The sequence below is a fragment of the Trichosurus vulpecula genome, chromosome 4, assembly GCF_011100635.1.
Source record: "Trichosurus vulpecula isolate mTriVul1 chromosome 4, mTriVul1.pri, whole genome shotgun sequence".
In the NCBI taxonomy this organism is placed as follows: Eukaryota; Metazoa; Chordata; class Mammalia; order Diprotodontia; family Phalangeridae; genus Trichosurus; species Trichosurus vulpecula.
In genome coordinates, this window is record NC_050576.1 from 39,726,633 (window position 1) to 39,749,569 (window position 22,937).

The 22,937-nt window shown below is 42.0% G+C and overlaps 1 protein-coding gene across 1 annotated transcript in view; it reads right to left on the reverse strand.

The window, feature by feature from the left end:
- Positions 1-4,735: 4,735 nt before the first annotated feature.
- Positions 4,736-22,937, reverse strand: part of LRRC8C (leucine rich repeat containing 8 VRAC subunit C) — a 105,840-nt gene continuing 87,638 nt past the window's right edge. The window contains exon 3 of the mRNA XM_036754918.1: positions 4,736-12,394. Within this exon, the coding sequence (XP_036610813.1) occupies positions 10,121-12,394 (2,274 nt within the window). The 3' untranslated portion in view covers positions 4,736-10,120. The remainder of the gene's footprint in view (positions 12,395-22,937) is intronic.

Below are 22,937 nucleotides of genomic sequence, written 5' to 3' on the forward strand. Positions count from 1 at the left end.
CGCACTTTGCGCCTTCGCCTCTCGTATTGATGACGCTGTTCCCCCACTTTCTATTAGAGTACTGTATTTTTTATTCTGGGTGCAGCCCTTGAATAATTATTTTATTTTAATGCACCCTAAGATAACCTAAGGTTGGACAGCCCTGGTATAAACCTACCAGAGGAATAGTTGTATCGCTTTTCAGTCACTTTGATTTTTAGCTTGATTTCAAATTGCTTTTCTCTAGAATTTATTATTAAAGAGATGGCTATTATATCTAGAAAAGGGAAGAGTGCTTTAAAAGAGCAAGCATGTCTTCAAGAACAGGTCAGACCAGACTAAATTTTCATTTTTTGACATGGTTAATTGGCAGTGAGATCAAAGGAATGGTATATAATAATACTATATATGTGCATATAAGATATAATAATAATATATGCAATGGTATATGCCTATGTGTATTTTAGATAGAATATGTGTATGTGCATATATACACATAGATATGTATATATTAAAATACATAGGTACTTAAATTTTAGGGGCAGCTGGGTAGCACAGTGGATAGAGTCAGGAAGACTCATCTTCCTGAGTTCAAATCTGGTCTCACACATTTATTAGCTGTGTGACCCTGGGCAAGTCACTTAACCCTGTTTGCCTTAGTTTTCTATCTCTAAAATGAGCTGGAGAAGGACATGGCAAACCACTCCAGTATCTTTGCCAAGAAAAGCCCAAATGGGGTCACAAAGAGTCAGACACGACTGAAAATGCAAACATACTTAAATTTTAGTAAAGTGTTTGATAAAGTCTCTCATTAGATTCCTGTGGAAAATATGGAGATAAGTGGGCTAGACAATAGCACAATTAGATGGATTTGATCATGGTTACATGGTGAACTCAAAGACTAGCTGTTAATAGTTTAATGCCAATTGGGGAGATCCCAGTCAAAAGCCCCAAAGAGCTGCACTTGGATGGAGCTATGTAACCTTCTTAATAATGACTTAATTAAAGACATGGATGACATCATCAACTTTTCAGATGACCCAGAGCCGGGAGCGATAGCTAACTCAGTGGATGATCAAGTCAGGATCCAAAAAAGATTTCTGACAAACAAGACTTTAGGCTGAATAATATGAAATATAAGAAATGTAAAATATTACTTTTGGGTTCAAAAAAAGTCAACTTCATTAGTTCAAGTAGCATAGAGAAGTTTGTCTGAAAAAAAATCTTGGGGATAAGGGAGATAATTAGAGGATTTTTCCAATCAGCTTGCAGAGCTTACGAGGAGGCCAGCCTTTGTTTGGGACTTTATATCTTCCTTTGAAAGGTTCAGACATACCACTTGTCAGCTCTTGGAAGATGGATCAGTGACTAGGGATGACTTGGCTGGCTAGAACTTTTGTTGGAACTCCTGTTGTAGGAGAAGCCATAACTCTGCACTGACCTATAAAAGGCACTCATTGCCAAAGACTTATTTGTGGGGATATTTACTAACATTTTCTGAAGAATGAGTATAAAACACAGAATAAATTGGGGGGACTCAGGACATTAGCACCATAGGGAATACAATGGACCAAGAAGTTTGAATTCATGTGAACAAAGGATTTTTTTTCCTAAATTAAGAACAAATTTGCATCGAGGACCCTACCAGTCAAGAACACCAAACATCTGTGAAGCAGCTGGTGAGCTTCTTAGGATTCACTTGGAAATCTAATTGGTACATTACAGTCAGATCAGCACCAAAGAACCCTTTGCTAGACAATTAGAGATAACAGAAATGTTTCCCCATTGTGAGTAACAGGCAGATAAATATAGGAGGTATAAGTAAATGAGTACGTATGGCCCATTTTTACTTTTTTTGTTCTTTTCTCTTTTTTTACAGGACTAAAGACAGTGGAAATGAGTGGATCTGAACCCCAAGGATCCCCTTCTCAACCCCTCCACACACCCCAGAGCCAATAATGATTGTGCTGAGGCAGAAATACACTGGAGTTTCATGAGTCCTCATCCATGTAATTCCAGGGTATGGTTCTTGAACCAGTAGTCCCTGGGGATCAAGACCAGGAGAGGCAGTGGTTGAGGCATCCGTGCTCTCAGTCACATGACAGCCAAGGAAATAGAAACCATGTGGACTGAATGTTGAGAATTATTGAACCTCAACCTCCTGGATAGAGAACTGGGAACTTTCAGGGCAATCTTCTAGAAAGAGAAAGGGGATGTCCTGAGCAACATCAGCTTTGCCTCTCTAGCAACCCCTAATATGAGAATCCTGGGATCCAATCTTCTACAGAGAGAGGGGCAATCCCAGGCATCACCAACTTCTTGGAGAAGACGATCACACTTAAGTTTCTTCCTACTCTCCCTCCCCACCTCTGCTCCATGAAAAGCAAGAGACTAAAGTCACAATATAGTTAAGACAAAGACCTAGATTTTGCCCTTCACTATTACTGTAAATTATTTTTATAGTACAAATCTGAGGGAAGAGGGTGGACTCTCTTGTCCATTGCTTTTCTGTGGAAGTCCAAGGCCCTCAGCGACATATACTAAGGCTGAGTGAATGTACGGGTCTTTAGAGGAAATTGGAATTCATTAAAATGTTGAGAATTGCCTTGATAGGAACTCTTTGATTATCTGTAGGGAAAATCCAAGCTCTCAGGGTTGTATGATTGGATTGGGCTCTGGAGAGGTTCTAGATAGGGAGGATAAGTATATTGATGGCTCCTGGCTACAATGGGTTCTTGATGTGTTTTCTGCTTTTTGCTCTGAGGGGTAGAATAAAGGTTGTCTTTTGCCCAGCACATGCATTGTTACCTTGAATGCCTCTATGGGCTCTCCAGACCTTTTAACAATACCTGGTATATATGGGTGTTCCGAGAAGGCTAGTACCTCTGGTGGGAAGGCTTGTTGAGCCCTTTTCAGGGCTGCTCATCCACCTTTGGTGTCTACTTGTCACCCAACTCTCACCTGTGGCTCTAAGAAGCTGTAGCATGTACACACCCCAGTAAAACAATCCTGTCAGACTGGACTAAACCAGTTGAGGGTAACCAACAGGTCTCAAACCCACAGTTGAGTTGGGGGGAGGTCTATCTACCCCAAGCATGGGAAGACTTCCCAGGTAGAATAGGCAGACATGAACGATTTGTTCCAATAGGCCGTGAAGGCGGGAGAAGCAGGCACTGTGGAACACTTAGAGCTCAGGTAGACATTGAAGATGCCAAGGTCATCCAGTGTATCCTGAGCCATCACCAGTCCTCTTGACTTTTGTCTTGCCGCTGGACTCCAATTACTTTGGAAGAGTGAGGTTGACCTTCATGAAACTTTGCCTCACTTAAATTCGATTTATGTGAGGGTCAAAAAAAAAAAAAGGCCAACATCTGTGGAGACCTAAACCTGAGCTGTATTCAGAGTTCCCAGAGGCAGTTCTGAACTGGAACAAAGCAAGCCAAAAAGAGATAGTTTAGGGGTAAGCCTCCAAGTTTGAATACTGGCTATGTAAGCCCCCAATTTGGCATTCTGCATCATGGGTTGTAGGCAGTTTTTGTGTTGCAAATACAGTATGTCTCAATTGTGTGACTAAAAAGCAAATGCAAACTTGGACTGCATTGAAAGAAGTATTGCTTTCAGGAATAAAGTGGTGACAGTTTGATGTACCCTGCCCTTGCTGAACCACATCTTTAACAAATCTTTTAGTTCTTGGGATTAGGAAGGAAATGGCCAAGCTGGAAAGCATCCAGAGGTGAGCAAATAGGATGATGTAGGGCCTCAAGTTTATGTCATCTGAGGATCAGTTGAAAAAACCCAAGCAGACTGGGCATGTTTCGCCTGCAGACAAGAAGGCTCAAGGGGGACATATGTGGGAACTGTCATCAATTAGGAGTGGAATTAGGGCTTGTTCCATCGAGCTCCTGAAGGCACAACTAGGAGCAGTGGTGGCACGCGTGACTCTGGGCCAGCCCTTGTTCTGAGCTCCTGGGCTGAACCTAGATGTTGGTAACTGAATTGTATTGGGTCTGTCTGTCAATATTTGTAATTTGTTAGTATTTTGTTCTGAAGTTCAGGTTGCTGGCTTTTTCCCTGAACTAAGTGAATGATATTTGTATGCTGAATTAAAGTAAGCTTGTCAACCTCTTCACCTTGCTTTCCTTAGTTAAGCAGATCAAAAGAACCTGTGCTGTTGGCAGCTTTCTGGGTGCTGGCTGTGGGGTGGATCTTACACCCCCACAGAAGCTGCTAGCCTTCTGGGTGCTGGCTGTGGGTGGATCTTACACCCCCACAGAAGCTGCTAGCCTTCTGGGTGCTGGCTGTGGGTGGATCTTACACCCCCACAGAAGCTGCTAGCCGGATTGTTGAAACAGCCCTCCAAGATGGCAGCAGCTGCCTGGAAAGGCTGTCTTCAGCCTAAGCTGGATGAACACTTGTTGGGTGTATTGTAGCGAGGATTGTTTTCAGATCTGCATTGTGTGCTACACGGCCACAGGGGCCTCCTCTAACTGAAATCCAGCAATTCTGTGAACCTAGATCTCTTCTGACTTCAAGGCCATGACTCTTCACACCATGTTACATTGCCTCTTGTTATGGAAATTTCAAAATGGTCCCCCATGTTCCAGTCACAAGTGGTTGCTCCCTCCTCAGTACTTATAGTACTTACAAGTACTAACCTTCCCCTCTCCCCACCTTTGGGAACCACAGACACAGAAAACACAAACCTCCCCCATCTCTTCCCTCCTCCCCCACCTTCTGGAAAAAGACAGATCTCCAGTTTAAATTAGAAAAAGTTTTATTTCACTTACGTTGTTGGAACTGTACTGCAATATAATACAACACGGCCAATGATATTAAGACACTTTTTGCCATAAGTTTAAGATGATTCTCCACCATGTCAATTTTTCAACTTGACAGTCTTGGAGACATTTTTAGAATTTGACAATATGAGCACACACACTGATGTCTGGAGAATGCAAAGGACTGAGCTCACCATATATAGCACTTCAACAATAAAAATATCCCCTTAAAGGAGAGCCTGGGTGGGAGAGGATGATACAGAGGAAGCAGGTAAATTCATAGGACATTACTTATCAAATAGCTGCCAATCAAATAAAACCAAGCCCACATCATCTCCATTCTCTCTTATTATTCGACAGAGATTTGACATAAAAAGTCTTCTTAATATGTTTATTTTTTATACTGCCAAGCATTGTCATCTGAACTTTACTGGGAAGACTAAGGACCAGTGGACACTTGGTGCCTAGGGACTATTGGGGAAAAGGGTGATGATGCTGGGCAGATATAGTATGCTTAAGTTTCCAGAGTCAGTCAGTTAATATTTATTAAGCACCTACTATGTGTCAGGCACTGTGCTAAGTGCTGGGGATACAAAGATGCAAAAGACAGCCCCTTCCCTCAAGGAGCTTACGATCTAAAGAGGTACTCACCTTCCACCAGTGAGATTTATCCATTCTGAAGAACCAAAGATGATCTATGATGGTTGCTCAACAATTCTTCCCTAGTTTCTCTGAGTACAAAGTAATTACCAGTATCAAGGATTTAGGGACCCTAGGTCTTCCAAGACACAACCTCCTAGCTAGCCATTTAATTACATTGTGATGCTAATTTGGCAATCTCATAGTGGAATGCTAATCTGAGAGGTCAAATTTTACCATTGATAGGATCATTGATGGGGAATAACATTTCATATTTAGTATGAACTTTAAATGGGGCTTAAAAACATGCATCTATGCTGAAATATATTCTCTACTGACTACTCCAGAGTATTGGTAAAATCCTTTGTAATGATGTATGGTTTGTAGATGGTTTATATCAATAGATCCTGATTGATCACTTAATTTCAGTAGAATATAAGCTCCTTGAGGTCAGGGAATATTTCATTCTTATCTTCTTTTTACCTTGAACAGTGTCTGATGTGTAGTGCTTATTAATAAATAGTTGTTGAATTGAATGAGTGCTTGATAGGTGATAAATCTGGAGATCTGCTTAGGAGAAATCATTTCCACGGAACGAAGTTTTATAAAAGCCTGTATTTTCTTACCTTGACTTTTGGCAAGTGAAGTATACTTATACCCATCTTGTGCACCTTTTAAGGGGATGGTGCAGAAAATGTTGCTCAAAGGACATCCATAAATCAGCCAAGCCATATCTGACTCTTTCATATTAGTAATAATGACAAATCCTCAGAGTAAGACAAGGGCCGAGTAGTCCTTCTCTATTTGCCTCATCCCAGGCAATGCACAGACTCAGAGTCACAGACTCTTGCTGCTGGAAGGGACCCAAGAAGCCAGATAATCCATGAACAAGAACCCCCTTGACACCACTGCCAACAAGTGGTCTTCCAGCTTCTACGTGAAGATCTCCAAGGAGGAAGAGTCCACTCACTACTGATTGAGGTGATCCATTATGTTTTTGGAGAGCTGATTGTGGGAAAGGTTTTTTCCTTACTTACATGAAAACTAAATTTGTCCCCAAGCAGCTACTACCCACTGCTCCTAGTCCTGTCTTTTGGGGCCAGGTCGAATCAGTCTAATCTCTCTTGCATGACAGCCCTTGAAGGCAACTATGATGTCCCCTGTAGGTGTCTCTTTTCTGGGCTAAGCCTTCTGGGATATTTCATACCCCTTCTTCAGGTTAGCTAGGACCCTGACCCAAGAAGTATGAAAGAAAGGTCACTTTTTTGGGTCTTTTTCTGGTCAGACTCAGTGCGGAGACTTCCCTGCCGCACGTCAGGTACCTATTGGCAACTCATTCTAATTTATCATCTAAGAGTCTCCTAGAGGCACTGAGATGTTAAGATGGCTTGTCTGTAGCTATCAGGGTGCTATCAGAGGAAGGACTTGAACCCAGGTCTTCATTACCCCAAGGCTAATAGTTCATAGATCTAGACCTCTGAGGACACCTAGTCTAATCCCCTCATTTTCCAGGCAATGGTACTGAGAACCAGGGAGGTGAAATGATTTCTCCCAGGCACCAGGTGTTAAATATCAGAGGCATCGTTTGAATGACTGTGCAGCCAGGGTTCTTTGCACTGAATCACACTTCCTATTTAGGAATTAGCCAAGGATATATTTATAATAACTTTTTTTTCTTTATGATGTGTATAACAGCACGGATTGTGAAGACCAGTCTAGATTAGCACCATAGGTGATTTAATGGGCTAAGAGCCAAGAGTTTTCTTAATTATCCCTCCAAATCTTGCAGTTAGAGGCCACAGGTCAAGAACATCAACTCTCTGCAGAGCCACTGGTGAGCTAATTCGTAGGCAGGCTTCACTTGGAAATGCGGCATATATGGTGTCTCAATCAGTTCAACAGTGAAAGGCCCATCAGCTCTTAGAGTGTTACTCTACATAACAAATAGTTTGCCATTGTGAACATCAAGGGTTTAAACAGTTGCAAACATAGGGTACCTGTATATTTATATAGATAGCCTCCTATAGGTACTATTGAGGGGAAATACAATTTATTATTAACTTCTATCAAGAGCACTTCTAAAATGCTGAAAATGGGGGCATAAATAGAGCCCGCAGATGACTAAAATGGCCTTAGGAAAGCCAAGCTACTTATTTACCTGAGTTTTCTTTAATAAAGGCCAAACTTTAATTTTAATTAACAAATGTGAACTGGGAAATTAGAAAGCTAAAAAAGAGAAAATCAGGAAAATACTTAGGTCTGTGTATTGTATGTCCTCAGATGGGGCAGGCCCCTTCCCCTCTCCCCATAGAAATGTCTACGCATTTACTTTTTAAGCCAAAGCTGAAAGGCTTTGTGCTGTTTCATTTTAAAAACTAGTTTAAAGATTATTATTATTATTATCATTATCAGACTCATTTTGGCAGGTAAGGGAGCTTGTAATAGCTCATTACAAATAAAAAATAAGCTAGGCTGATTTGGCATTACAATTCTGCCAAAATTGGTATAAGTGATGGAAATGCCTCATGCACACAGCAGGTGCTTAATAAATGCTTATAGATTTAGAAAGCTGAATTGTTGCTTTAAAATAAGCTTTTAAGCTTGATGGCACTTTTTTTTGAAAGTGCTGCATGTAAAAGCAAACCTATGCCTATAATTCAGAAAAATACAGCACCCCCTTCCCAGGTTCCACTGGGGTCCTGACTTCTGGAATAGGGTTGGTTTGTTCTTCTCAGTGGCCAAAAAAAAAATCTTCCCTGGAAGTTTAAAAACATTCAAATCACAGAGTACACCACAGTTCTAAATACAATGCATAATCTTCACAACTAGTGTCTACAGGGACCACAACAACATTCTGGAAGTGAATGGTTAATTGGGGGGAAAATGTAAACACAAGACCACTTCAAACACACAGGGTTTTTAACCCCCCACTCCCAGCTTCACATAAGTGAGCTGGCCAGTTGGCACTGGGAAACACTGAATGTTTGGCAGGTCCGGTAACGTCACTTTGGTTATATCATTAGGTGAACAGAACAATGCTAAGTGTTTCTTCAATATGGCACCCAACTGGAAGCAGTGACACATATACATATTGAACAATTCCTACTGATGCAGTCCACAGCAGATTAACATTAAGCCACTGAATTATTTGTTCAACAACTAGTTTTTAAAGCAAGGCTTTTGAGACCATTCACCACTTTTCTCTTTGACTTCGACATAAGTCAGAGGAGCTCCATTGGACAAGTGAGTGCCCAGTGCACTGAAAATTTGGTACTATGACAAAGATCTTATGACCAATCACAATATATGCAAACACCATTTTTGTATCTTCTTATCACAAAGCTTACAAGTCCATCGACACTTTGTGCAGAGATCCCAATATTTCTGCATTGCTAAGTGCAAGAATAGAGAGGGCCAATATCAACCACCAGGCAAAATCTGCTAAGTGAAAACCACTTAACAATTTATTTACACTTAAAAGAAAAAAAGTAACAGAATCATTTAGGAAGAGACCCTACTTTAAGTTGAGCATAGCAGATAGGTTTCTTGTGCCTGAACAACCAGCAGCCATCAGTATGTTCACAGAAGGCTTGAAGGGAAATTGATTAACATATAAACAGATTATTTTATAGCCTTTCATTTATTTGGGGGCAAGAGGCAAAACTTAAATAGATTACAAATTGCCACAGTGCCCAAAAGGAAGGAAAAAAACACTGGAGTTTACTGGCTATTGAGCATAGTTTTAGTAGGTAAAATTTCCTATCTAATGCACCCACATATTAAGATTTTGCAGTTGATTCAGTTACTGAAAAAGCAGGCTTCTAATTTCATAATTTTTAATTCCATTAGCAGTTAGAATATTAAAATAAATTGAATCTGTCAAAGGTTGTTTACCAGTGCTACACAGCAGTATCAGGATCCAAAGGATAAACAAAACACTGAGAATTTCATTTGAAAATCTGATTTCTAAAAATAATTATCAAGAAGTGCAAATCCATTCAACTCTATTCACCCTATGACACCAATAACTGAAGGTGGCTTTCATTTTTCACTAGCAACTCTCCACCATTCAAAGGCAATTGTAACTCTCCTGCAATCCCACCTACCACCGTTTGGGTTGTGGGGTACAGTGAGTACTTAATGGCAACTTTATATCTGCACACCTCTTGGGGCTGCACTCACTGACTTCAGTTTCATCTGAGCAGAAAGAGAACAAATGAATCTGGTTCTTTAATTCTAATTAAATTTAATTCTTTCTAATTCTTTAAAAAAGGAGAACCAATGAGTCCTGTCAGTGGAAAGGCCAGATGGTAAAAGGAAAATGACCTGCATCCCTTGGACCTATATTTGCCCTTAGCAAAATACCTTCATCTATTAACAAATAATCCTCAACATGGTGCATTTCCGAACTTCCTCCTTTCCTTGAGAATAAATTGAACTTAAAACCAAATAAAAAAGAAATAACCCAGCAGATTGAACTAGCTGTTTATGCCAATACAAAACAATAATAAAGGGACGTTAGTTTCCAGGACAAATAAAATTTTAAAATATTAACATTGAAAAAATACAAGTAAATTTTTATTAAAAATATATGTACTCCTTACTTCAAATCTGTACATTTTGTTTTGTGTGAAAAAGAAAAAAAAAGTAAAGGCATTAGACTACCTAGTTATTTATAATGTATTTGGTAGAAGCATGTTTCAGTCAAACTTTGAAGAAAGTTGTTATTCTGCTTTAATTTGCTCCCGAATGTCAGAAGGGAGTGTTTCAAACAGTACATCTTCCACAATAAAGCCAGAGCGCTTCAGCGCCCGGCAGTCCCCAAGTTCTGGGGGGAGGACCTCTAATTGATTGCCTTTGACCTCCAAAAAGGTGAGGAATACTAAGTTCCCAATTTTTGGTGAAAGGACCGATAAGTTATTTTTCCCAATCTTCAAAGTTTTCAGTTTCTTACAGAAATACAGTTCATCAGGAAGGCTCTCCACTTTGTTAGAAGTGATGGAAAAATACTGTAAACTCTGTAGCACTCCTATTTCTGGTGGGATAAACCGAATGTCATTGAAAGACAGATCTAAGTGTCTGATTTTGTTGCATAGAAAGAGGTGAGAAGGCAGCACCTCTATTTTATTGTAACTAAAAGTCAGACGCTCCAGGCTGGTGAGCTTTTTGATATGCTCCGGGATGTAGGCAATGCTGTTATGCCACAGTTTGAGAACCGTCAGCTTCCGCAGGTGCTGAAAGCTCATGATTTCTTCGATGGATTTGAGGTTGTTTTCCTTCAAATCTAGTTCTTGGAGGCTAAGCAGGCTGAAGATGGCATGGGGGATGCGCTCCAGATCACAGTGGACCAGCTCCAGCTCTGTCAGGTTGGTCATTTTCTTCAGGTTGTTGAGCATGACGAGTTTGGTGCCATTGTTATGGATGTACATTTTCTGGAGGTGGCTGGAAACATCCACGACAGCTTGTGGAATTTTGGAGATGTTGCTTTTGAGTGAGAGAACTTTCAGGTTTTTAAGTTCCCGCAGAGATTCAAGAGTGATGTTCCTGTAGATATCATGACCCAGGGAACCATACAAGTAGAGTTCCTCCAGATTCCTGAGGCTGTAAATCCAGGGTGGCAATTCCCGGAAGTCATCAAATTTGACACTCAAGATCTTCAGATTTTCCTTCAGGAAGCTCAAAGCGGCACTGTGGATTTTGACAGAGCATTGGTGCAAAGAGAGCTCCTGGAGGTTGCTGAGTTGAGCAATGGTGGCTGGGATCATGACATTCTGGATGATTTCAAGTTTCAAAGACTGCAGTTCAGTGATATCAAAGACAGTGTCCGGAAGGCCAGAGAGCATGATCAAAGGCAACTCCAGGCGGTTCTGGGCATTTATCTGCAGCTTCTGCCTCAGTTTATCAACTGTCCACTCATTATTTAAGTTCAACTGTTTCAATTTGTTTTCACTGACTTCGGAAAGGAACACAGCAAACCTCTTAGAGTAGAGAGGGTCATATTGATCAATCATATGGAGCAGAAAAGCAAAGTCATTTTTCACATCTGGTATATCATCAATTCCCGTCTCTTGCCTAACATACTCAAAAGAATATTCCTTTAGGGACCGGTAGAATAGCCAATATAAAGTGTAAAGGCACGTTAGTCCATAGATGCTTACAAAACATAAGTAGCAAAAGGAAAGTTTTGAGAATAAATGTGCCATGGTGTGATTGCAGGAGAAGTGTTTATACCCAGTCATGTCCTGAATGTCAATGTCACAGCTGACGGTAAACTCGACCTTGGGAACCAGGGCGCTGTTATAACCAATGATGATCAAGAATTTGAGCACTTTGAGGACTGTCTGGCGGACATACATGCTGTAAAGAATGTCTCCCTCCTCCACGTGCATCCTGAACTTCTTGACCTTTTCAAAGAGGGCCTTAGCTTGCTCACCTTCCTTCTTATCCAGCGCCCCAGCAGAGGTCTTGTCAACCACAAACTTCTCAGGTATGGACTTTAATGACTGAGATTTGACCAAGGTGTTATCGGCAGCTGTCTGGGAGGGATAAGATGCCTTTTGTAAGTTGTTCTTCCTGTTGTCTTTTTCTTCAGAGTCCTCCCCAGACACCTCAGACAAAGCCCTGGTGGTCCAAGGAGAGTCGAAACACTTCCCCAGGATGGAAATGAAGTGCTCTATCTTTGAGCTGGAGCCAGGGAACTTGAACCAAAAGTTACTGCAAAGCATGAAGATGAGGGTGTGGATGAGGACGAGGTAAGGGAAGTACTTGGCATACCAGTGGAGGGCCTTCTCGTAACATATCTGGTTTATAAAACTATACTGCTGGAGGTCCAAGTCAGTCTTTCGCCCCTTCATCTCCACCGTTGCGGGGCTGGTTGATGGTTGTGGCGGAGGCAGTGGTGTTGGAGTATCGATGGTGTGAGATGTGTTAGGGAGGGAAGAGTGGTTCTGAGAGGGTTGCATGGTTTTTGGGAGGCAGATTATCTTGTCTTGCATAACCTGAAACATAGAAATGATATTTTCAAATTATACTGCCCCAAGGACTTGTCTGTGTTGTTAAAGCTGGGAGATCATCACATAAAACTGCTTAAAGAATCATAGATTGGGACCTGGAAGGAACCTTGGAGAGGCCAGCAAGAACAACCCCCTCATGTTACAGATGAGGAAGCTGAGGTATAGATTGGTTAGGTGACTTGACTAGAGTCACAAAGCTATGTGTCTGAGCTGGGATTTGAACCCATCCTGACTCCCAAGTCCAGGGCACTATCCACCGTATACACCACCATTGCCTCTACTATGCAGGGCCTCACTACTTTGTCACGACTCTCCCCAGAGGGACACATCTAGTCCTATCTGTCATTATTTGCATTTTATGCTGAAATTATCGATCCAGGCTCAGACTCATTAACTATATGACCCTGGCCAAGTCACTTAACCTCTGTTTGCCTTAATCCACTGGGGAAGGAAATGGCAAAATCAATCCAGTATCTTTGCCGGGAAAACCCCACGTGGGGTCACGAAGAGTTGGACGCAACTGAACAGCAACATCCTTACTCCAAAGCTGCCTCCGTCTGTTACGTCACCTTGCCTCACCCTTTTTATCCCCTTTCTCTCCTTTTAGCCTCTCACTTTTTAAAAGCTGTCCTACACTTCTAATAAATCTCTAGAATACAGCCTGTTAAAGGAGTAACTTTTTTTTGACGGTCTCTGATAAGAACACATGTACTACTCCATACATTTTAAAAGGAAACTCTAGCTTCAAAACATGCTATACAGGAAATGTACAAGGGATGGGGAGAGCTCGCAGTAGATAATGGGAGAGGTGAAAGGAAATACCTGTCATACTTCTTAGAGCTTGATTCCGATATTAAGCCCCAAATAAGGAACGTTAGGGGCCCAGTCTTCTTTAACGTCCTCTTGGCTAAAATCCTGCTTGGTCTCAATATTAACTCAGTTCTATTTCCTTTGTCCTGATTTTTCTAGCTAAGCTATTGTCTCAGCCTTTAGGAGCCCACTCCTCCAGTGTCTGTTCTTTTGATCAAAATTTGGGGTGTGGGAATGCCAGGCTGGGCCAGGTTCTCTATTCTCTTCCCCACTCCCAGCTCTCATGGCAGTTCACCCTCATCCTACTGGCTTCCACCTGGAAATGTCCTTCATGCCACTCCCATCAACCAGATCCAGTCAAAGAAGACTTTTCTCTAAAGGACCCCAAAGCTACTCCCTCTACTTTAGATTCTAGACCTCAAGACACCTCAGCCTTACTCTAGGGGATAACCAAGCTTGGATACCATTCAAGTGTTTCTTGTCTTTCCTCTTGTCTTCTATTTAGGCAAGTGTACCTGAATCAAATTTGACTTGCTGGACCCTCTAGGCTGATTCAGTCTTTGATAATGACATCTCTCTTTTCAACTAGGTCTCAGTTCCTGTGGTCTGGTCCACCAGGCATCTTTTGGCCTTGGGCCCGAACAACTTATTCATAACATGGCTTTCCATTCTGGACTGAATTTATCTCTTTTTAATTCTGAAACCCCTTGAAGTCCCACCCTCGCTCCTCATTGTACAAGTTCAGTTGAAAGTAACACCTTACGACCAATGGCTAGCCTTCTCCTTGCTTGTAGTGCCCGACTTCAAATGCTTCCTTGTTTAATGATGAGTCGTGGCCCACATTGGGGTCCCTAAGCCCAAAGGCAGAGCCTGAAGATATGCTTCTGACATAATTATAAATAAAAACATACACATACAAATTCTTCAGCCCCAGTCAGGTTAATTTCACCAGTTACACAAAAAAATCTTTTTGAACTTGAGTTAACTGGAAAAGAAAAAGGATGGGACCTCATCTGGATGACTTTTTAAAGATAGACGGTCATTAGAGTCTTTCCCTGTCCTGTACATATTTACACATAAACACACACACAGCCTTTCTAAATTCCAAGGTGGGGTAGGAATAAAGACTAGACCTGAGATTTCATTGGCATTGCAGATAAAGAAACTCCACTTCCCAGTGGAGGTTGGCAGAGTTGCCTAGATCACCGAGAGTTCTGGTGGTTTGCCCAGGGTCACACAGCAGAGGCAGGACTTGAATCCAGGTCTTTCTGACTCCAAGGCCAGCTCTCTATCTACTAGTCCACACTGCCTCTCTCACAGTTCTTTTTTTTTTTTGGGCAGGGCAATTGGGGTTAAGTGACTTGCCCAAGGTCACACAGCTAGTACATGTGTCAAGTGTCTGAGGCTGGATTTGAACTCAGGTCCTCCTGACTCCAGGGCCAATGCTCTACTTACTGCGCCACCTAGCTGCCCCTATCACAGTTCTAAGAAGGAAAGCAAAATGCTCAAAATGTACAGCCAGGCCACAGCAGTGCTAGCGCAGTTATTTTTATGGGCTCTTTGTATGGGCTCCACACCAAAGCCTTACCCCGATGCTTTCTCCTTCAGCTGTGATCCCATACTCTCAGAGCTTGGATCACAAGCCCTAGAAGGCTCTATGAAACAGGAATGACTGTGACAACATACAAAGGTATGTGTGGTTTCAGGACCTAAGCTCAGATAGGTGCATCCTCAAAGGGTTGGTGATAAAGTCAAGTAGACAAAATTGTATTAAGTACTAAGGGCTGGTGATATAAAGAGTGGGGCAGCTAGGTGGCACAGTGTATAGAGTGCCAGGCCTAGAGTCAGGAAGAACTGAGTTCAAATCTGGCTTCAGACACTTAGTAGGCTGTGTGACCCTGGGTGAGTCACTTAACCCTGTTTGCCTCAGTTTCCTCATCTGTTAAACCACTCCAGAATCTTTGCTGAGAAAACCCCAAATAGGGTCATGAAGACTTGAACACAACTGAAGTGTCTGAACAACAACAGTGATATAAAGAACAAAAACACCTCTCCATGCTGCCCCTGCCTCTCCCCTCAAAGCGACAGTGACAAGAGTCCCTGCTCTCATGGAGTTCAGTGTCACGGCTATGTACAAACAAGCTATATACCAGATGAACTGGAGATTATCCACGGAGGAAAGGTGCTAGCTTTAAGAGAGATCAGGAAAGACTTTAAGAGGTAGATTTTACTTGGGACCTGAAAGAAGCCAGGGAAGCAAAAATGTAGAGGTGAAGAGGGAGGGAATTCGAGGTATCGGAGGCAGTCAGTGAAAATGCATGCAGTCTGGAGATTGAGCATATCGTGCAAGGAACAGCCAGGAAGCCAGTGTCCCTGGATTGTAGAGTATATGAGAAGGAGGAAAGGGTATGGAGCCTGGAAAGGCAGGAAGAGGGTGGATAATGAAGGACTTTAAAAGCCAAACTGGATTTTATATTTGATTCTGGAAGCAATGGGGAGCCACTGGGATTTCTTGAGTAGGGGAGTGACATGGTCACCCCTGCAATTTGATGGCTGAATGGAGGATAGACTGGAGTGGAGAGAGATTTGAGGTGGGAAGAACAATCAGAAGGCTATTCCAAGTTTACTCGTAAATAGATGAGGGTCTGCATCAGGGTAGTATCAGAATACAGAAAGGGATGTGTATGGGAGATGTGATGAAGGCAGAATCAATGGGACTTGGTAACAGATAAGATGGGCAGGGGGAGTAAAAGACAGTGAGGAGTCCAGGATGAAACTGGGCTATAGGTCTGGGTGACTGGGAGGGCGGTGCCGCCCTCAACAGTAATATGGAAATTAGGAAGAGGAGGTTTGTTTTTAAGTGATAACTCCAGAAGACCATCTAACTAAGGTGCTGAAGAATTATGATCTGCATCCCTGAAGGAAGAATCTGTACTGATGAGATTACAGATCCCTAAAATACTGAAGGATGCTTTATCTTTTACAGCAAATTGGGACACCTTGTAGAAGCAAGGCACAGTTAAACACAGGTACATGCAATTTTGCAAGTCTCTGAGCAATTACTGGGATTTATAGTTTCAGTTTTGGTTTTTGTTATATGTAATTGCATTTTTTCTCTTACTAACCTTTTTATTTAAACATTTAAAAATATTGATTAATGGTTTTTGTTTTTATATCACCGACACGGTCTCCTCTTCCCTTACCAAGAAAGCTGCCCTGTGCTACAAAGGATCTGAAGGAAAAGGAAGCAACATAATCTGGTGACATACCAGAGATCCAGGAAAACACATCAACCCAGGCTAAAAATAAGTGCAGCGGACCAGATGTGCTCCTGCCCCCTGCCCGCCCCAGCAACGAAGAGAGTGAGGTACGTATGTCATGATACATCAAAGCGCTGTGCTTTCTCTAGAGAGGGTCTCTTGCCATCCTCAATCTAGATCTTATTATAGAGTCTTCATGAGTTGTGGTGCAAAGGATAGAGAGCTAGGCCTAGAGTCAGGAATACCTGAGTTCAAATGTGGCCTCAGACACTGACAAACTGTGTGACCCTGGGCAAGTCACTTAACCCGCCTGCCTCAGTTTCTTCAATTGCAAAGTAACAATACCAGCCTCCCAGGGTTGTTGTGATAGTAAAATGAGACAATGTTTATAAAGTGCTTTGTAAATCTTAAAGCACCATGGAAATGTTATTATTTTATTAGTAGGACCCACTGTGTCTATGTTTTATTTGGTCAGGAAGAAGAGGCTCATTTATCACCACAATCCAAAATAAAATCTTTATGTTGTGCTTTCTGGGAAAACATCGTGACCAGAAAAAAAAAAAAGCCAGGAATTGACAATAAGTACCAAGTTAAAAAGACAAGAAATTTGCTCAAAAGAGATTTTAATGGGCTGTGTTAAAAGCAAAAAAGGGCATTAGAGGAAAGGCTCAAAACATAGACTGGAGCAACATAAAAGTACGTCAACCTATCTGGTTACATACCAGAGATACAGCTAGTGCAGGTCCACCACAGGGTGGAATGTGCAGACAGGCAACATCTGATTGTGCCTTCAGATAGGAGCAGTCAGACAAAGTCTCTGGGAGACCTGAGGAAAGCCTCTGTGGTCTTCCGCTTGTTTTCCCTTTCAGTGGCCAGTCACTTCTCTCCAACATCTAAGACTCTCCATTCACACTTTGTAGTTCACCAACTTTTTGTGTAGCACAATAAACTAAGCACTGCATTTGATTCTGTGACAAATGCAAAGCTGGAATTGAGTAGTGTGTGTGGGGGGTGGGTGGGAGAGGGGTGGTGCGGGGCGGGGGTGTTGGAAAAACGCCAGGCTTGCAGTCAGAGGACCTAGATTCAATTTCTGCCGTGATTACACCCTAAGTAAGTGGATAATTCCTCTGAACCTCAGTTAACCTCATCTGCAAAATTGGGAGTGCTTATAATACCGACCTCGCAGTTCTGTGATAGAAACTCTTTGTAAAAAATAAAGGGTTATAGAAATGTGAGTCACTGGAATTATTAAGGGCAGAAGAGACGATGTTAGCAAGGTCTAAGTTGAGTTTTTCCAGCACAGCTTTATGAGTTATTATCTGGAAGCGATATCTGGGAGGAAGCTGCCTTGTTTATGGTACAACACAAGGGCAAAAACAGTAGTTCAAAATAGTAACACGGCTATTCTAGGACGACAGATTTAAGCTAGAAGGGCCTCCAGAATTCAGGCTTGAACAAACATTTTGTACTTGAAAAATGGATACAATGCGTGCCCCCTTCTCCTGGTTCTCCTACCTTTTTAATCCTTTCTTTGCTTCGTTAGCTCATCGTCTATCAAACTCTTGATGGTTGATAGGCTCCAAGATTCTCTCTCTCTCACCCCACCTTTTCCTTAGCAATAGAATGTGCTCTTGCCATGACAACTATAAGCCTTAGGCAGCTGACCCCTAAACCTTTATCTTTAGTTCTTTTTATGTGTTAGCTTTTGAACTGTGGGGTTTTGGAAATAAAAGACCTGAGTTCAAACTCCAGCTCTGCTGTATAACTGGCCCAACTTGGGCAAGTCTCTTAATGTCTCTGGGTCTTAGTTCCTCCTCTGGAAAATGAGGCTGTTGTGCTCTGGGGTCTGACTTGATCTCAGTCTATGTTCCTAAGTTAGATGTAACTTCAACAGGTGAGAAATTTATTCTCTTGGTTGATAAGATGAGCCCCAGTAAATACGGGATTTGTTTCCAGTCCAATACTTCCAGTCATGTTCAGATCCAGTAAAGAAGAAATGAAGTTGTAAAAGGGATGGCAAAGATAGCACCGGGACTGCTGTTTATCATTTTTTCACTTATGGATATTGTTTGTCCTTTGTCCTTGAGAAGGACCATGACAGGCAAGTGAATTGGATTTAAGGCAGAGAGGGCTGTACAAAGTCACCAGCCTCACTCTCTCCTCTGGAGCCATCTGGGTCCAGTAGCCAGATACTCATCAGGATGACTGGAGATGGCCTTGCTCATTTATGGTAAATGAGTACCGCTACATCATAACCAGTGCTTGCATCTCTGCTCATTTGAGTAGGGTGGCTGCCATCATGCTAAGGCACAGACTGAACCACTCTGACCTTCACAAGCTACCTCTGTTACCATGGTACAAACAAGGACCCTGCTGTTCACTGAGGAAGGAAAACAACCCCCTGCACACGTGCTCCTACAAAGAGTTGTTACTGGCACTGCTTCCTCTCTGTTGTGGGCAGTTTTCGTTTTCAATAATAAAGTTCAGAACTATGTTACTGTGTGAAAATAACACAGAGGGTGTGAACAAAGGAATTATGGGCTAAATATTGACAGACATGCCTCCCCACCGCATCAAAGCAAACTGCTATTTGTTTATCCAACAAAGGTATAATTCTCAGGGGAAAAAATGTGGACCCCTTCTCAGAAAAATGCTTCTAAATGCATAAAATAAAATATATAAGATTAAATAGGAAACCAGTTATGTTAAAATACTGTTAACCAAAAAAAAGAGCCCTCTCCCAACAAAAAAATAACAACCAAGTCCACAGTGTCCAGGTTATGATTCCCCTGATCTATAAGTTAACTGAGAGGAGAGGGATTTTTAAAATGGGACACTAGCACTGTGGTCCATCTAAATAAGATTATTTTACTAATCTTTCATTTACTTTAAGGTAATGAGAAAAAAACACTCGGACAGATGATAATGGCCACATTGGTGGAAGGCAGGCAGAAAACATCAGGGGAGTTCATCAGTTACTTAACATAGCTTCCACCAGTAAATCTTACAAGTTGTGCAGAGTTAAAGAATATTTGAAAATAAAAAACATAGACCTGGTCAGTGCACACAGATGTCGGTATGGCTTGGGCAATACTTCATCTTGAGCCACTCCAGCTTCCTATGTGATAAGCAAATTATTTTCTCCCAACACTTATTCTGTTCCCCAGCCCCACACCCCAACCTGCCCAAGTGATAGCAGCCTGATAATTCTTCGGACAGAAAGCAGAATGCTGACTCAGGAAAGTCACAGAGGGAGGAGTAGGGAGGACCTTGCCATTGCTGATGTCTGCCTTTGGATTCCAAAGACAGATGAAATAACGGCTACTTTTTTTTCTAATAATAATGGCTATTTTTGCTGGAAGGGATATCCCGCCCAATAGTCCTCTCCCACTCTCGTCAAAACGATTCTTAGCACCCTGACTTCAGGGAGGGGGATCTTGGGAACTGAATATGAATAGACTTGTCAGTTCAAATTTTTTGTTTCAGTTCTGTTTAGTGGAAAGATTTCCAGTCAGTAAAAGGCTCAATAATTATGATGTTGCTGAAAATAGATTATAGTCATGGAGTAAGATCCCCATGCTCCCTGCCTTAGAAGAAGGCGGACTAGGAGGAACATGGAAAAAGAACAACTTAATAGAATAAGGGCTGTTCCTAAAGGATCATCTCCAGCCCCAGCTCATGGCCCCTCTCATCAGCCAAGTGAACTGTTGGTCCTGTGAGGTTTAAAAGCTTTCTTGGTTGGGAAAACCTGTTCCAAACATCCAAATTATAGAAGTTTCAGTGGCAACAGAGAAGTAAAAACAATTTCAAGAGTGACCGTGACCCAGAGCAGGGATGCCACATGCCACATTTGGAGATTCTGAAATACATTTTTGTGATGATCCTTTTGAAATAATGGAATTTATAGTAATCCTTCCAAGCAGGAAAAGAGGGATTGAGATTTCCGCCCAGAATTTGAGTGGTGCCCTAAGAACCTATGAAAATACTTAGCAGCAGAATCCGGAAATGATGGTGTTAGTTTCTGCAAACAGAGAAAGGCAAGCATGGCAGGGGAGGGGGAGAATCCAAAGGGGAACAGCACATATACATTTCATGAAATGAAAGATTTGGGACAATGACTAAAATTCTCTGGCAAATTTCATCTAAATTTACCCAAGTCAAGCCAACGTCCCCGGATTATTCTAGAGTCATGCAACTACTCCAAGCTATATAGAATTGGCCTGAGGAGGAGATAGGGATTTTGAGATATTATATTGAATAGCCTGGGTAGCTTGATGCAGTGATATGCTGCTTTTGGCCAGTCTCCACTGAGGAGAAAGCTAAGCAAGGAAGAAGGTTGTTCAGTGGAGTTGAAGAGGAGGTGGGAAACAAGGCAGAAAGAGCAAAAGAAGAAATCAATTACATCAGTCAACAAGCATTTATTAAGCACTTACTATGTGTTTGGTGCACAGTATGAGGGGGGGATGGTACAGAGGTTCTCCCCAGCACTAGAACTCTCTAGAAAACAGGCCACCCTTCCTGCCTGTAGTTCCTGGCATTGAGGATGTGGCCATTGCAGTCACTGCCTGAAGCTAACGGTTTAGCCATAGAATCACCGAATTGGTGAGATCACCCTTGCCTGAGAGATGACTCATGCATGCCTCTATCCCCCACAACATCCCAACAGGTGCTTATCCACAATGTGTTTGAATGATTCTCTGGGAGGTACGAGGGGGAACTCAACACTACACAAGGCATGTCAACCCCTTGGCTGGCTCCTGGATCTTGGATCCACTCCTGGATCCTTCCTTCATCCTTGGCCCCTGTCCTACCAGTCTGACCAATCCTTCTGTGTCTCCCTTGAAGGCTCAACACCCATACACTCCCTCCTCCCTCATGTGACAGTGAATGTCTGGGCTCTTTTCTCTTCTCTCTCTATACTCTCACTTGGTAATCTCAATAGCTACCATAGGTTCCCCCATCAGCCTTATGGAGAAGACTCCCAAATCTATAGATCTTCTCTCTAAAAGCTCTCTCTTGAGTTCAGCATCTCCATCTGGATATCCCATAGGCATCTTAAACTCAACATTTCCAAAACAAAACTCATTTATCTTTCACATTTGTTTTGTCTCTGTTTTCTCCATCCTTAGCACACAGTAGGCACTTAATAAATACTTGCTGAACTGAATTTATTGAATCACGTCTTTTGAGAATTGGAAGGGACCCCTGTGGCCAACGAATCCAGTCCAAACCCGAAAGGAATCCCCATCAAAACATATCCAAGAAAAGAGTATTCCAGCCTCAGAGCCTAAAGACCCCCCAAGGAAGAGGAGCATACTACTGGTCCAGGTGGCCCATTTCATTTTGGACAGACAACAGAAGTGGTAAAGTAACAGAACACCATGGCAAACTCAGGAAACCTCGTTTCCTTTGCCTTCAAGTAGAGAGAATTTTAAATACACATCAGCAATTATTAAGCACTTAATTGTGCAAGGTACCATGCCCTCTAGGATCAATACAAAAGTCCTAATTTCTATTCTCTAGAAACTGTTACTTTTCAACAAAGGACATAAAGTGGGACATATAAAAACTCAGATAACTTTATAAAATACACTAAGGCTTAAAAACCACTTTCTTTATAGCCTTGGGTGGTAGGCGGTAATGCATTATTTTACCTAGTTTGGGAATGAAGAGTATGAGGTTCAGTGAGGTTAAGGCATCTCCCCTCAGTACCCATGTTAGAGCCAGGACTCATTTCCAGGGCAGTAACGCCCAGGCCACTGACATATTGTCTTTTTAATTAATCTAGCAAAAAGTCATTATAAAACTCCTTAGTCCTGTAGCCAAATAAATGACAGGAGTCTATTGTTGGGGGAGAATTTCCTGAGAATTTTGAGATGTATTGTATCATACAGAACAACATGTACTCAGCAAACTTGGAAGGACGAGGCAGAGGCCAGGGTTAGCCTATGGTCAAGACTGTTCTCAGAAGTGATCTATCTCCTCAGCTGCTTCAAGTTCTACTAATGATCTTGGGCAGATGACTCCCAAACTTTTATATCCAGGCTTCATCTCTCCTGATCTCCATGGAGTTCAGCATTCACCTACTAGACATCTCTTGGATGAACTACAGTCACCTGCAACTCAAGGAGCTTTCCTAGAGATTTAAGACAAAAGGGTTAATGGGATTAGAGATTTAGAGAAGGACCGTAGAAGCTATTTGGTTCAGCCTCTTCATTTTACAGATGAAGAAATGGAGGCCCCCAAAAGGCAAAGTGAACTTGGTAAGGTCACACAGGAGGAGGGACGGTCACCTTAAGAATATAGAACAAAGTAAGTTTAAAAGATATCACAAGTGGACTTTGTCAACTGTCTGCAGAATGCATGGATTTTGGGCTGAGCACAATGCTTTATCAAAGGCAATTCAGAATTATCAGAAATGATTGTGCACACTTACATGTAGTAAGTCAGAATTTAGA